Source organism: Syngnathus leptorhynchus, chromosome 8, assembly GCF_054491065.1.
Source record: "Syngnathus leptorhynchus isolate UIUO chromosome 8, UIUO_Slep, whole genome shotgun sequence".
Taxonomy (NCBI): Eukaryota; Metazoa; Chordata; class Actinopteri; order Syngnathiformes; family Syngnathidae; genus Syngnathus; species Syngnathus leptorhynchus.
This window is the reverse complement of record NC_141202.1, coordinates 5,033,308-5,048,391: the sequence shown is the minus strand read 5'-3', so window position 1 is coordinate 5,048,391 and position 15,084 is coordinate 5,033,308. Positions and strand designations below refer to the sequence as shown.

The window sequence follows — 15,084 nt, the reverse complement described above, 5'->3', positions numbered from 1 at the left end:
TGAGGTTTTTTTCTTCTTTTTAATTGTCGGAATATAGAAACATGACATGTATTTTAATGCGATGTCACATTTACTCTGGTTGCTTTTATGAAAAATATTTTATCTGCTGCACACTAGGCCAATCTGTGGTTCGCCATGCCTCACAGACCAGTCAAAAAAGTCTAACTGAATAAATTGGGACAATCTAAATAAATTATTCAGAAACAAATAAATAGGATATGCACAAACATTCTTTTATGAATACAGTACAAATACAAAAAAAATATGCATTGTGTAACAGTCAATATACAAATAAATGGAATATAATATACATTCTACCGAGTCTGAACTCAAGATACATCTAGGGCAGCAGCAACGAGTTGTTTTAAGTTAGGAAATGAATTTTTCTTTTATGCTTTCTCACTAAATATACCCAGAACCTCTTGAAATTCATTTTCACATTTCCCTCAGTCTAAAGAGACCATTAATATCACCTCTATCTTCTTTCTACAGCACGACACTCTACATGTAAACGAGACTAGATGGTCAAGATTGACTGTGGGCTTCGTGGCACTTCATAGACAAATATAACGATGCATTTTTGTCTGAAGAAAGAGTTCTGAGTGAGTACAATATGCAAATGAGTGTATCTGATGCTTAATTATACTGATTGTCCACAGCATTTATTTGAATGGAATTATTTTTAAAATGGTACTAATGTACTTGACTTTTCACCCACACAGTTACATTAATGTTCTGCACTAATATCTTAAACTGTTTGTCCTTACCTAAGCACAAAGACTAATTAATAACTTGGAGTAGGGTTTGTAATTTACCAGCAAGGCTTAAACTTTCTTCTTGTAGCTATGACTGCAGTTCTTCAACCATCAAAACCAACTGCAATTTTTTTTTTTGTCCTCGCATAACAAAATACATCTTTACTAAAATACTCTTAATTTAATCAGCGGTTGTCATAGTTATTCTGCCATCCTAATAAATTATAGTAGCTAGCTGTCTGCTAAATAATTACTTCTTAGGAGGCAATTAAAAATGAGCTGTTGCTTTTGTTTGAATAGAGGAACCTTCTTATCAGGACCTGTCTTGGCTCGGCTAAACAATTGTGCTTTGAGAGATCATCAGGAAATTGTCCAGTTTTACATCATTGCTTCAAAAGTTAATAGTATTTATCTATTTTTGTTTGCAAAGCTGCAGTTATCCTGTGTATTGAGTCATCTCGTGTCAAATGTGCCTTAAGTCGCTTCAAAAACCTAAAAGATCCGTTTGCCAAATGTTGCCACCTGCTAGACATGAGAGTAACAGCAACAGTTTTGACTTCTGCAAGTTGACTGCAGATAAATAATATATTATGTCTGAATGGATGAACCTTTACAAATAGACTCGGTAACAAAAACAACACTTGTCTTTGTCTCCTGTGTCAGACAAGTGTTTCCTGATTGACTAGCTCTCTCTGGTGGTCGTCCGGCCGTGTGACCTCAGATTGCTGACATGCTCCTGAGTGTTTGAAGAAGGCTACGGTAAATCACGTGTGTCTTTTGCTTTCAAGTCCGAGGCTCCAGCCTGTGCGACAGTTCAAACAAGGTCTGCTGATTGTCGATGATGTGGAGGTTATCCATGTAAGCGCGCACCTCTGAGCTGCTCTTTGGGCTCATGCCATTTCCTGGAGTGAAAGAGGAGAACATTTTTCTTCATCATCACATGTCATTGTCACAGGTCGGCACAAAATGGGAGTACTGACCCAAATGATCTTTCTGACACTGTCTGATGAGGCGGACCGTGTCTGCTATCATGTGCTGGTGAAGAGGAGCAATAAGCGTTTTAGAAAGCAGTGTGATTTGAAAGTCAGTGTCTTGTCCCTTCTGTGACTTACCAGCTTTTCAAAGTTTACCAGATTATCATGGAAAGTCTTGTTGCCTTCATGGATGAACGTAATATCTACAAGAGAGAGAGCGAGGTATCGTCTCAGCATCTCGAGACATCTTCCGTGTTGATAATGATGGTGGTACCTTTAAGTAGCAGAGGAAGAAAGGGAATCTTTGGTGCCTTCATCTTCTTGAACATGTCCCTGTAGGCTTTATGGTTCAGCGAGGGATCCTATGAAGACATTTTCAAAACAAAAATGTGGGATGTGCATGCACATGGGTGCTTCTGAAAAAGAACCTGTTTTTCATCCTATTGTCAGTGAAGCACTCCAAATATATATATTTTTTATTCTGTATGGAGCATCTAAAAAATATTGTAGTGAAACAAACTTTTCTGCAATATTCTATTTTATTGAGTTACACTTGTGTAGAGTAGACATTGTTTTCCTTACTTACCGTGATGCTCTCCAGCTCAGAAAAGAGCTTTTTGAATTTCCCAGGAATTTTCTGAGGGAATATAAATGGCATCACGTGCATTACATAATTGTCAAGAAGAGAGAGAAATAATATGGATATTATTCATTTGTTATTGCTACCTCCCACGTCTGACTGAGGCGGCTGACAGCAGCAGTATTCAGGCCCATTATAATTGCAAAGAAACAGTGAAGATTCCGCTGTGCTTTGCAGCTGCCAAATGATATGAAGTGTGCGATTAGTGGTCAGAGCAAACAAGGTTATGCAATACCTTGATGAGCCACTAGAGGGCAGCATTCCCACAACTACGTATGCCAGCTGCAATTGTTTGCACTTTTTTCACATTTGGCCTACATTTATTCAACTGCTGAGAGCAGGTGGGACATTGTGGGCTTTAGATGCATAACTTAAAAGTGAAAATATTGAATACAATATATATTTAATAATAGTATGATCACTAATAAAATACTATTCTTTGCTTCCAACTTCCTTTCCCCTGACTACAAGCGAGACGTTCTTGCCAACTCTATTCTTTGTTTATTTGATTATTTTTCCTGCAAGTTCACCATATTGTATTCTGGAATTCACTGTAATTTCTCTTCCTCTAAGATAACCGTCAGCTTTACAGATGCAACGTATGCAGGCTGGTCAGAATGTCACACTACAATACATAGTTACAGCAAAGTAGGGCATTCCACCCCCACTGTCTTTTGAAGGTGTCTATTTGAGGAACAATGTTCATTTAAGTAGATAATACTCTCTGAAATTAATTGGTTCATTTATTAGCCTGGAGGTCATTATTTGAGGAAATACAACGATTAAACGGATGCTTACTGGGCAGCTATCTTGATGAACTTCTTGATGAGCTGTACTCTTTGGCAGAGTGCAGTGCACACCAGCACTTCAGTCATCACCCACAATTGGATCTCATTAAAGCGCTGAAGTAGCAATTCTAGCGCCGCCGTGTGGTTTCCATTGGTATGATGTCTGAAGGTGAAGTAAATTAGCTCTTGCTGCAAGAAATGGTAACACGGTGGCATGAATGAGGCAGGATGACGTCGCGAGAGATATTTCTAGACAACCCTAGCAAATTATTTCAGGTTCTGGTACAAACCTCGTGAATGGAGTCAAACATGGCCCAGTCAATGTTGCTGAATGCTACAGCAACATCCCATGTGTTTAAACTAAGCATATGGGCAGTCCTTTGTTGCAGTTTTGAGTTTTCTGTGAACGGGTTCTGAGGAGGGATGCAAAATAAAACATTTTGCTTTAGTCTTGAGACATACTGTCTTGGATGTACCAAACACCAAATAAATGATCTACACGTTAGTTCATGCCTTAATTTGAATCATTTACCATTTTAGATCATTCTATTCCTACCAATACAACCTTACTCTGAAGACTAAATTCGAGTACCTTTATTTTTTATTTTTATTGTTATATGATTTAATAGCGACTAGGGCTGAAAAAAAATAACACTGATAGAAATGATCAAATTCAAGTCGTTGTGTAGCAAAACGCAATTTGAAGGAAAAAAAATGCTGTACTAGTGAATTATTTATTCATTTGGTGAAATCTAGCGCATCTTGATTATTTTTCCCTAAATGGTTGAGCCATTTTTGTATTGTGAGACGACTGATGACCGATGTTCTCCTTACCAGGACTTCACCCAGATCCTTTCTGCAAACATGCAGTCTTCCCACTGGCTGCAGGGAAGGGGAGAAAAGTGTGTCATGAGGCTGCAGGAGGAGTCTGCCTACAGGAGAGGAAAAAAATACATCACATATCACAAGCGACAGACATCAGCCAAGCTCTGTCAAGCTGTGTACAAGAGGTAGGACCCCTACTTGGAGGAAGATAGCCACTGACTTAACTGTTTATTGATCGACTGTAGAACAATTTGGCACCTCGTGCTTGGCTCCAATATATGGCAAAGCATGTATAAAATCTATTTTTCCTCTTTAATAGGCTAATGGACAATTATTGCATATAATATACACAATAGTAAATAGTCACAATTGTTGATACAAGTATTGTACTGGATTGGAAGACAATGAAGTATCATGTGTTTACCTCCAGGATAAGTGACGGCCACCAGCGCCAGTTCGCTCTGGGAAACGCCCATCCTCTCAGCCACTGTTTGTAGCAAGTCCTGAGCCACAGCTCCAGGATGGGCCCTCATGCTCAGGTAGGAGTCCATCGTGATGTAAACATGACAAGGTACTGCAAATGTGGAGTGTTTTGTCAAGGCAAAAAATAAATAAATAACATTTTCTAAATAGAATAATGATAGAACAGATTTTTTTTCTCGTCAATGTTCTACTAGTTGCCATTTCTCTCACTCACTTCCCGGGGACTGCAGGCTGTTATGTCTTTTTTAATTTTCAAACACAGCAGTTGTCACCATCACTAAATTAGCACTTCCCTTCAGAAGCTTCCTGACAGCACGACATGCTGAAGCGACCTGTGTTTGCATTGTTGTTTGGAGCCGGATCATAACTCAGGAATGTGCATGCCTAACTGTCACGTTCACTCCCCGGGAGAATTCCCATTGTGCTGCTTCTACTGAGGATCATGCCTCATCAGAACAGTTTTAAGGAACAACCTATGATGTAAGGAATGCGTGTGTCTTTTTACCTTGCTTGGTCTGTCTGTGCGTGGCTTTGGACAGGACTCCGTTCTCTTTCAGGCTTAATTGGTGGAATAGTGCTTTGCTCTGAAAGAAGGGAAATAAACATTCAGAGTCCATTTTCTAGAGAATGGCCCATTTAGTTACATCATCTTTACTCACCTTTCTTTGAGGTGAATATTCCTCCACCGCGCTGAGAAAGAAAAAAAAGAATTGATAAATAATAATAAAGCTCCAACCAATATGGACCCAAACATTATTATTATTATTATTATTATTATTATTATTATTATTATATAGCCCCTGAAGTTGAGCTTGTTTATTTTCCCACTGTCTGATCAAAGTCTATGTGTTGTGGGTTCACTTCATTATTTCAAGTCCATGTCAAGAAGGTGAAAGCACATTTTTTTTTCCCCCTCCAAGACCTTTTTATTTATTCACCCTCTTCTCCACAGTTAGTCCTGATGGATGGCTATGCTAGCTGGCTCTGTCTATTAGGGTCCTTTGCATCACAATAGGCATGTTGGCACAAAGCCGATCCTGAGGGACCTACTGGCCGGACAGCAGCTGTCCTTGGCCTCATGAAAATATATTATTAAAATATAAATTTGAATCATAAGGAAGCCTTATGAAAGCCTTTGGGAGAAGTACCGCGGTTAAGTTACTTAGGTTTGAGGAGCACATGGAAAAGCTCAGTCTGCGTTTTGCAGCACAAAGCAGCCAATCTTGCGCTTCCAATGGGTCTCATTGTAGAAAGGCCATAAATAGTTGAGTGTACTGGTTGTGGTGGGTCTCCCTCTCTGGATGTAAGCGAGAATGAGTCACTGGCAGAAAAAAACAGCAGCAGCAGCAGCATCAAAAGTGAGACCATTTGCACTGGATCCTAATGGGCAGGCGGACAGAGACTCCCCTGGGAGACTCTGATTGGAGGCTGCGGTCCGGGGAAGGGATTAGAAGAAGCAGTCACACATGGCAAAGTGTTTGTCAGCTGGGGGATTGTCACCTTCACCAAGGAGGTTGTGTTTGTTTGGTAGTGAGCAGGATATAGAGAAACTATTTAGCCCATTTTTCCAAACTAGTGCAGAATACAGTAATTGCCAATGTTCTTCCACGAGAGAGCAGGAAATATAATCAACCAAATAGAATTGGGTTAAACAGATCCACATTTCAGACCATGTGCAAAATTATTATTTATTTATTTATTTATTTATTTATTATTTATCTATTTATTTATTTATTTATTTGATTTATTTATTTATTTATTTATTTATTTATTTATTTATTGTTTCAAATTACCACTATTAAAAAAGAAAACTGTATTTTTGCTCAATGTAGGTTGGGAGTGTAAAACACACATTAGTGTGTGTATGTGTGTGTGCACGCATGTAAATCTGTTTTTCTTTGAACAGCTCAGAATAATTTGATAAACCTGCAGCATGTTCCTCGCACATTTTCATGCAAAGAAATGAGACGTTGCAAAGAGCCGCCGCCGCCGCTTCCATTGAAGATGAGCTCGCTCGTTATCTCGGAAGGACAGAAAGTGTGCCAAAATGTGGCTATTAAAATTGCAGCCTCGCTTGGGTAACTTCCTGCGCTGCACGCCCTGGGTCGTCCCTCGCTTAACGTAGTAACATCAAAAAGCTTCATCACCAAAAAATATTGACAAAATGTCTCTCAAAATTGATGTTTGCACTTTGCTGCATTATTAACGAATTTCTTAACCGGAATGTTTTGTATGAGACGAAGCTTCAGGGTTACCATGTTCTTCCTTCTCGTCAAAGTACATAAACCTGTCATTCACCCGTCAGCTCGTCTTTATTTTATTCCCTTGATTTATGGATATTCAGCATAAAGGGCTCCCTGACTTTCATATTTGCAAGCACAAAAGCCCAGAACACTGCATTTCCTCGCCAGCCTCTAAAAGAACGCATTCATGAGAGAAGAAGAAGCTTTTCCTTTGTGTGATGTGTTTTCCTCTCAGTCCTGCAGACGTTCATAGTTATACTTGCCTTAGCAGATCATTTTAATATCGTTTGTAAATCATTTGGTAATCATCTGATTATGTTACTCACTGCCTCCGATGCAGCTGGTAGAGCTCCTGCAGCTCCCTCAAATCCTTCTGCAAGCCGGGGTGCTCGTAAAGGTCATCCAGCATGTAGCGGTACAAAGTCTGCAAGAAAAAGTCTCTCTTCATTAGACAGACGCTGCCACCCCTTTTTTTTTTTTTTTCTTTTTCAACCTTTGTCCTCTACCTTCATGAACACCTTGACATGCTCGTCCTCTCTCAGAAAGTCTCTGCAGAGAAGTAGCCACTGTGACACCAGGTGCGCCACTTTCTGTTTCTTCTCCACAATCTCCTTTGTGTGCTCTTTCGCTCGGCAGCGCTTGCAGCAATAAGTAAGGATAGGTTAAGGCTTCTAGTGTCGACGTTAAACTTGTTAACATTGGTTTTTATTGAAGGATATTGTCCCAGAAGAGCTTGACATAAATCACCAGTAGACATAATCACTGGATAGGTCAGCAGAAAGTCATCCAAAAGTGTGTCTGTTGACAGAAACGCATCATTAGAATGTAATTGGACATTTTTCAGTGCTACTGGAGCATTTAAAGTATCTCTGCCAGTATGACTCATTTATGAAATGGAATCATTTCAAAGGAGAGCAACATGAGAGACATTTCAGTGAGGATGCTGGAAGTCCGTCGAGCTTCTGATGATGGCTTCCCTCAGCCCCAGTGAGGATTCTCCTCATCTATTTAGTTTAGCGAGTCCAAACAAGCCCGAGTATAGCTTTATCTTCAATGGCACACACAATAACCATCTCGGCCTGTAAATGTGCTGATAAGCCAATCATGTTAATGTGTAGGTTGACTCGAAAACCATGATGGAGTTTGACCTATCGTGCGAGGGAAAGGCGACGTCTTAATGCACGTCCTCGCATGTTTTTTGTCCTCGTCAAGGTTGTACGGGCTTACATGTTACAGGGAAAAAAAACGTCTTTTTTTTTTAATTATTATTATTATCTTTTTTTTTTTTTTTTAATCGTACAGCAATGTGGAAAAATATTAAATTTATTTGGATCGATTAAATTAAACCAACCCAAGGAAGTTTTTGTTCTTTTTTTTTTTTAAATGTCATTATTTTATCTTTTTTGTTTCAAAACCGTACAGCAATGTGGAAAAATATTAAATGTATTTGGATCGTTGTGTTTTTTAATTCCCAAACTTTATTCCGCTTTGATTGTGTACTCCAAGTTTAAATGTGGAGTCACACTATGACTAATATAATAAAGCATCACACAATTACTGATCCGCTATTTCAATCATTCGTGGAATCAATTAGGCTGACAATCCTTTTTCTATTTCAATACATAAACATACAGTGATACAATACAATTATCACAGCCTTCATATTAAGCATGTTAATGTGTCAATTATCGACTTCAGCTGCCAACAAGGAGCCATTCTCCATGTATAAAAAGCATCGAATCTTCTTAGCTGGATCATGTTGAGTTTTTTAACACAAAATATTCTTTTCAAGATAGTTCTGTGAGCAGCGTGCATCTAAAATATGAAAAAAAAATCACGCTGTGCTGCTGGCAGAGGATCAATTCCTGCCTCCTTCACAATCTCTCTGTGATTAGCCTCATATATACCGAGATTTTGCAAATGGCAACTTCAGAGCCTCTTAGAGCTAAAGCAATAAGCCTTTTGTTTTTGACTTGCAATTCAAAGGATTATATTGAATATTATGTGTATTTTAACTCCTCACATTGATGATTAGACGTGTAGTAGTTTTGAAATCAGAGACTAGTAAAAACAGTTCAAATGGTTTCAGAAGATGAATGGTCATTAAAAAATTGCTAGCAACATCTCTATTTTGAAAAAAAGTGAAGAAAATTAATAATTTTAGTAATGACACAAAGTCGATGCAAAATTTTTATTCGCGGGCCACACAAAATGATATGACGGGCTGTATCTGGCCCCCGGACCTTGAGTTTGACACCTATGACATCAATTGCTTTTTACTGTAGGAGTGTGGCTCTCTCACCCTGCATGCTCTCATTTCATGGTGGACACATCTGGATCATTACTCAACACAGACCAGTGAACTTAAAGGTAGGTGTCTCTTTATTTGTCGATACATGTGCACGATGTGTTGCTGTTTGTTGATTTTTGCACCAGCAATTGGCTCACAACAAATCCCATGAGACAGCATTGAGATCAATTTTGTTCACTTCCTCATCGAAATGAGTAATGATTCCTCATTGGGGAGCTTTGCTTGTAACAGACAAAATGTGACCACCACCATTTACCAAGAATCAAAGTATGTAAATCTCTCACTCTCTCTCTCTTGCGTCTCCCTTATTCACTATTTCTCTTCCGAGCTTCGGCAACGGAGTTTCCTCTGCCTTGGCAACAGTGTCACATTATTATTAGAGTACCTGCTGCTACGAAGCGAAGCGGCTGCATTTGTTGACGGTGTGTTTCCGTTGTAAAGATATGCTTGCCTGCTCACTGTATAAAAAAGTGTATTTCCCAAAATGCAAATTGATTGCCTTTGATTAGAGGAAATTAAAAAAATAATAACAATGGTGACATCCAAGGGTGAGCAGGACCTGAAACTCACCTATTTGCTGTTTTTGTTACTTTACCCTAATATGCATATTTTTGGAAACCTACAAAATGTCCTAGCCGATATTAGAACCCAGAACCTTTGACTGTGAGACAGTCTTGCAAATTATTGCACTCAATAATGACATCACAGACACATAATGTTAACTATGCATTTTTAAATACTCACTTATGTTCTCTAAAGAGGAACCCAAACAATAACAGAAGTAGAGGGGGGGGGGGGGGGTTAACCACCAACCTGAGTCTTTGCCCTGTGTGGCCGGCTGGTCCTCTTCCAGCTTCAGGTCATTCAGCAGGTGTTCCAGGATTTTCTCCGGAGTCCCTGACACCACCGTGTACCTGTCAGACACCACAGAGTCAGAGGACGAGTCCTCGTCCATGGAGGACAGCGAGCGACCGCTGCTCCACTCCTCCTCGCCTTCCGTGCCCTCGTCGTCAATGTAACGGAAGTAGGGCACGTCAAATGTGGGCAGAGTGGACGGCTCTACCCGGCCGGTACTGTCGCTGCTGCTGCCGCCGGTCCCCTCCTCTGACCCTTCCTCATCTTCGTCCTCATCCTCCTCCTGCTCCACTAAGGCGGCGTGCAGCAGCAACATCTCATCCCGCAACAGGCTCATCCTCGCCCTCACGCCGGCAATGTTACCGTGGTTACTGTTGCATGCCCCCTTTACGCTGCCATCCAGAGTCCTGTGTCCCCCCCCCCCACACCCACTTATAGTCCAAACAAGTCTCTCTCCCCGAACGACTTGAACGGGAAGGCTAGAGCTCACAGTTTCATTCTGTTCAGATCCGTGTATCACGGTCCTATATGAGCAGTTGTCAGAGTAATCCAGGGAGAATGACAAGAGGCGGAGAAAGCATCAGTGAGAGAGGCAGGCAGAGATTTGTGGAGCGGCTTTACCTCCGGTTCCCCGCCACCGCCGCCTCCTCCCGCTTGCCTCCTCCCCTCGCTGGTTGTGACGCCATCCTCCGGAGGACCAGAACGCAGCGGCCCCGCTCCTGCACGCGCACTGCCTCGTCACTTTGGACAGGCTGGACATGAGAGATGGAGAGAGGGAGGGATTGTATTATCACCAAGGCGACTCCCACTCCCCCCCCCCCTCGCCCTGCATGTTCTTCAACCAACACAAATCACCACTGATTTCCATCACAATGTTGTGTCAAAGCCTGCACTGTAAATGAAGCGCAATTTCCACTGATCATTATTCAGGCTTTATCAGTAGGAGCCCATTGACAAATTAACATAAGTGGCTCATACATATTTTAATTACTGATTCCTGATGTCGTCGCTATTAAATTATGACTGGTGCCTTCAAGGTTCTGCTGTTTCGTACCTGTCTTTATGATTTCAGATCCAGATTTGTCATGACAAGTCACCCAATCTGCTATAAATCTGAAGCAGGAAAGGTCACCCCCTGTTCCATCTTTAAATCTCATTCAGGGAGACAGACAGGTCCTCTTTTTGTACAGCTAGCGAGACAGTGTGGGTGGCAAAGGCGCAGAAACTCCAACATTGCAATTAATTGCACAGAGATAATGTATACAGCAATTATCAGTGTGTTGTGCCAAGAAATGTATCTGTCTGGAAAAGATGTAGTTTAAAAGGGAACACTGCATTTTTTTTGGCTAGTGGAGTTGCTTTTTAAAACCATTAGATCAGGAATCAAATTTAGAGCATATTTTCTTTAAATGATGTTCACATCATATTCATAAAAAACGATTGAAAATGTCATGATAACACAAAATTCCCGTTGTTTGACAGCAATATCTATATATTTCGATCTTAAGCTCTAAATGATTGAGAATGCTTGTGTGTTACATTACACCTTCACAGAACACTGATTTTAGGGGGGGGGGGAGAGGGGGGGTGGAGAAAAACGTCCAACCTGACAGCCGGACTGGAGCTTTGGGCTGGTGCGTTTTTTTTCAGATTTTAGCCGTGGCACTTGATTGACAGCTGACAGTTGAGCGAGGCGTGGTTTCAGCACGACAAAGCATGACAATTTTTGCAATTTTATCAAGTTGTTAATTCAAATTCAGTAGGCTCAGTAACATTGCTTCTTTGTGGTGTTTTAAATTGATTTTCACTCAAATACCTCAAATATATTGCCTCTTTTCAAAACCTTACTTTTTGGGGCACGTAGCCATGGTAACAGACCCAAGTCAATTGATGTGCTGCATACAAACCCCAAATGTCTTTTTGTTGTTCTATCTTGTAGGGAGATTATAAACCACTTGACAAATGGCAGGTTTGGAAGGATCACAGATATTGGCCATAATGAGGACTTCACTGTATGGTGCACGCACACGCATCCTACACTGGTCCAAAGCCCCGCCTCCCCTCACCCGTCAGTCAGAGCTGCACTTGTCTCTGTTGATGCAATTAGCTGTGCAGACACCCTGGTAGTGGATCCTTTTTATTTTTTTTTGTTGGCCTAATTGCCTTTTGCACAGAAGCATTCAAGCATTGCTTCAAGACACATTAGCATTGTTACCGCAACATACAAACATAGCAAGTGCAAGTCTTGAGCTCCCTTTGTTTTCAACCAAAAGTAAAATGATTTTTTCATCTGCTCTCAAAGCAACTTGATCACTATTAAGTGAGTTTGTCAGCATCAATATGCAAACAAACCTTTCCTCACAATGAAATATTGATCTGATGCTGCGGCCACTACGAGTACAACACTCACTAAGCCTTGTGGTTAACTCAGTAAAACATGAATCAGTTCTATGGAGTCCAGACATTGACGTGAGCCCAACACTCATCTCGCTCTGAAGTCTCCCCAAAATGGACTTTAGCCGTAGAAGAGTAAACACTGATTTTTTTTTAGAGCCATGTGATTTTTTTCAATGTTTTATTGTCTCTCCCTTCCAGATGCATTCCGTTGGCTTAGGGACCCTGTCTGCTTCGTGATGCTAGCATGGAACACTCAAAAGCAATCTGGAAGATGTCAGTCTTGACACGGCTCAGATTTGTTCCAAACTCAAACACCAGCTTGGTTTTCAAAAAAAAAAGCATTTGATGTTGATTTGGTTCCTTGCTGAAGCCTTTGTTCAAATCACCAATGTGCACGCTGTGCAAATATTTTGGTGAATTTGCCAAGAGGAGCAATTCCAAGTAGCCATATCCATCAAAATGACATTGGGGAAATAAGTCTAAACAAGACTGAAAGTTATTGCATAACAGTCAGAGTGCATTGGACTGCCAAAGTCATGCATTCGCCATCTGGGAACTCTAAGTAAGCTCTTTGATGCCCATATTTAGATATGTATATGAGTCACATGGCTGGTATGTGCGCAGCATCATTGGATTACAATCAACTACCGCATTTCCTAGATAATCTCTATATTTCCCATGTCAAGTAGTAACTAAGATCTGCTATGATGGACATGCTGTAAATATATGTATCGTACATTGCTGCACTATTTAGAGGATATGACGCCATCTGAGAATTTTCTGTGCATGTCGTTACACAGAGATTAGTAAAGGCATTGTGCAGACAAATTGTCATTCTGTTGAATAACAACAGATAAAGAGATTTAGTGTTTGGAGAAAAGGTCGGGGACCTGACAAAGTGGACTCCACCCTGAAGCCACATAATGTCCCTGCATGGTGGTCTGGCCCACTTGCGTCAATGCTTCCTGCCATTGTGGCATAGTCGAGTTAGCGTAACCATTCAGGCAGCAGGAAGTTGAGTGCGCCATGATTTTGACCAATCAGAGGCCATTTCGATTTTACATGATGTCATCTATCGTTGTTTGCTAACTCTGGTGCGTTTTCAGAAATATTTTGAAAAGATTTTTAACTGGCTAAGCCAACACAAAAATTTTGTAGTGTAAAATCTGAGCATACTCCAAAAGTATTTTTTTTTAAATTGACTTTTTATGATTATCACCTTTATATACAACCAGAATGGATTTACAAGATATGATTCAAGTGGATGGTGTAATGACAAAAAAAAGTTTTGTATTTACCGCACAAGCTGCTCAAACGGCAGATTTTTGTGATGTAAAAAATTTAGATGAAGATCATTTCAAAACTCTTTCCACCTGCCACCTCCAAATGAATTGAGTAAATATGCTGTATATTGGTCTTGTGAACTAGCATGTAAGAATTTCAGAGCGTATTGTTACAAATTGTACTCAAGAGCCAACTTTCTAAATACCAAAATTTTACTGATTCACATTGATACTTCATAGAGAGCAGCAGGCATTCAAATTCAACATCAACATAATTGAAGTTTCTCACTGTTCTGTGTCCCTCACCTCATTTGTCCTCTCTAGGCCCTTGCTGTGATTCTGCAAGAAGCGGCAACCATCCTTAGCCAGTCTCTGGACCATCTCCAATCTGGACAGTTCTTCTTTATCATGCAGGATGCACATGCTGCTCGGTTGTAGCGAAGGGGACACGGAGAACATGTACTTCAGACCGCAGTCCCACGACATCACTGGGATAGAGAGTACGACTGGCGCCCGGGAGCTGACTTGCAAAGAGGTGAAAATCACTCTGTTGTAAACTCGATTGTCACTGAAAGCAAAATCCCAGAGAGTCCAGGTGCGTGCGTACAAAAGGAATGACACGCTCCCTTCTCGTCCTTTCCTTGCCTTTCACTACAGGGTGGGGGGTGAGTTGGGAACAGGGCAGGTTCAGGAAACATCTGGCTCGCCAAACACACCCAAAAAGGAAGTTGGAGAATCCCTTGAATGCAGGAGAGTCTGGATTCAGGACTGGGCAGGGTGCTTTGTATTGGAAGGTCAAACATTTTGTTCAGTCAAGCACACAATACAATAAGCAAATCCCCTTGTAGGATGTTGTTAAATTATAAAGAACAATTTTTACTACCCTCGAAGTTGAGATAAGGTTACAAAATAATCAGAGAAGGATGATTATTCGATGATTAATATATTATTTATTTTAATTTATATTATTTATATTTATACTTTTATAATTTCCCACATCAAAATAAATGTGTTAAATTTTAGATAATGATGTTTCTGAATAAAGCCAAAGAAATTAAAACTTCTTAAAATGTAATTAATTGATTAATCGACAAAATAATCAACAGATAAATCGATTATTAGAATTATACATGCTTGCAGCCGTATTCCATGCTGTATTATATTCTTTTAAAGGGCATAATAGTTATGTCATTATATTTGCTGTAAAGATCATTGAAACTTACTCTTTGCTCATTGTTTTTAAGGTTACTGTGAGATTGAAGGAATGACCAAGGGCATTCATTTTTCCCCATATGACCATTTTATCTATTAGAGTCCTATTGATTTGTCTGCAGTCAGCAGCAAACGCTTGACTGGGTTCTTGCAAGGCCATTCAGTCATACTGGCATCTTAAACGTGCTGACTCATGGAAGTGACAGATGAAAAAGGGTCCAGGATTTCAGTTGCTCTGCTTCTTTGACACCTAACCCTTTTTAGTTGTTTCGAATGATCAGGTACTACTATATAAATCTATGAAGAGTTCTGACATCC

General features: G+C 40.3%; 1 protein-coding gene across 2 annotated transcripts; it reads right to left on the bottom strand.

The window, feature by feature from the left end:
* Positions 1 to 279: 279 nt before the first annotated feature.
* On the bottom strand, positions 280 to 14,055 carry rapgef5b (Rap guanine nucleotide exchange factor (GEF) 5b). Of its 2 annotated transcripts, none has more exons than XM_085918937.1 (18): positions 13,861 to 14,055; positions 10,496 to 10,626; positions 9,833 to 9,933; positions 7,428 to 7,506; positions 7,215 to 7,359; positions 7,035 to 7,132; positions 5,125 to 5,155; positions 4,971 to 5,049; positions 4,407 to 4,556; positions 3,992 to 4,089; positions 3,448 to 3,570; positions 3,168 to 3,346; positions 2,456 to 2,546; positions 2,316 to 2,366; positions 2,004 to 2,091; positions 1,868 to 1,932; positions 1,736 to 1,790; positions 280 to 1,657 (listed from the first exon to the last, which is right to left on the bottom strand). In XM_085918937.1, the coding sequence occupies exons 1-18, from the start codon at positions 14,038 to 14,040 to the stop codon at positions 1,539 to 1,541; spliced, it is 1,863 nt and encodes a 620-aa protein (XP_085775063.1). In that variant the 5' UTR covers positions 14,041 to 14,055; the 3' UTR covers positions 280 to 1,538. The 2 variants fall into 2 exon arrangements, with proteins under 2 accessions (XP_085775063.1, XP_085775064.1); XM_085918938.1 differs by having other exon boundaries at positions 2,298 to 2,366; positions 13,861 to 14,040.
* Between the last annotated feature and the right edge of the window lie 1,029 nt (positions 14,056 to 15,084).

Excerpts from the sequence above, each read along its gene's own strand:
- rapgef5b (XM_085918938.1), bottom strand. The coding sequence starts at position 14,040 with ATGTCGTGGGACTGCGGTCTGAAGTACATGTTCTCCGTGTCCCCTTCG. Across the intron at positions 9,934-10,495 it reads GCGGTGGCGGGGAACCGGAG|GTACACGGTGGTGTCAGGGA; the intron begins GTAAAGCCGCTC and ends GGTGTCTGACAG. Across the intron at positions 7,507-9,832 it reads CACACAGGGCAAAGACTCAG|ACACACTTTTGGATGACTTT; the intron begins GTTGGTGGTTAA and ends TTCTGTCAACAG.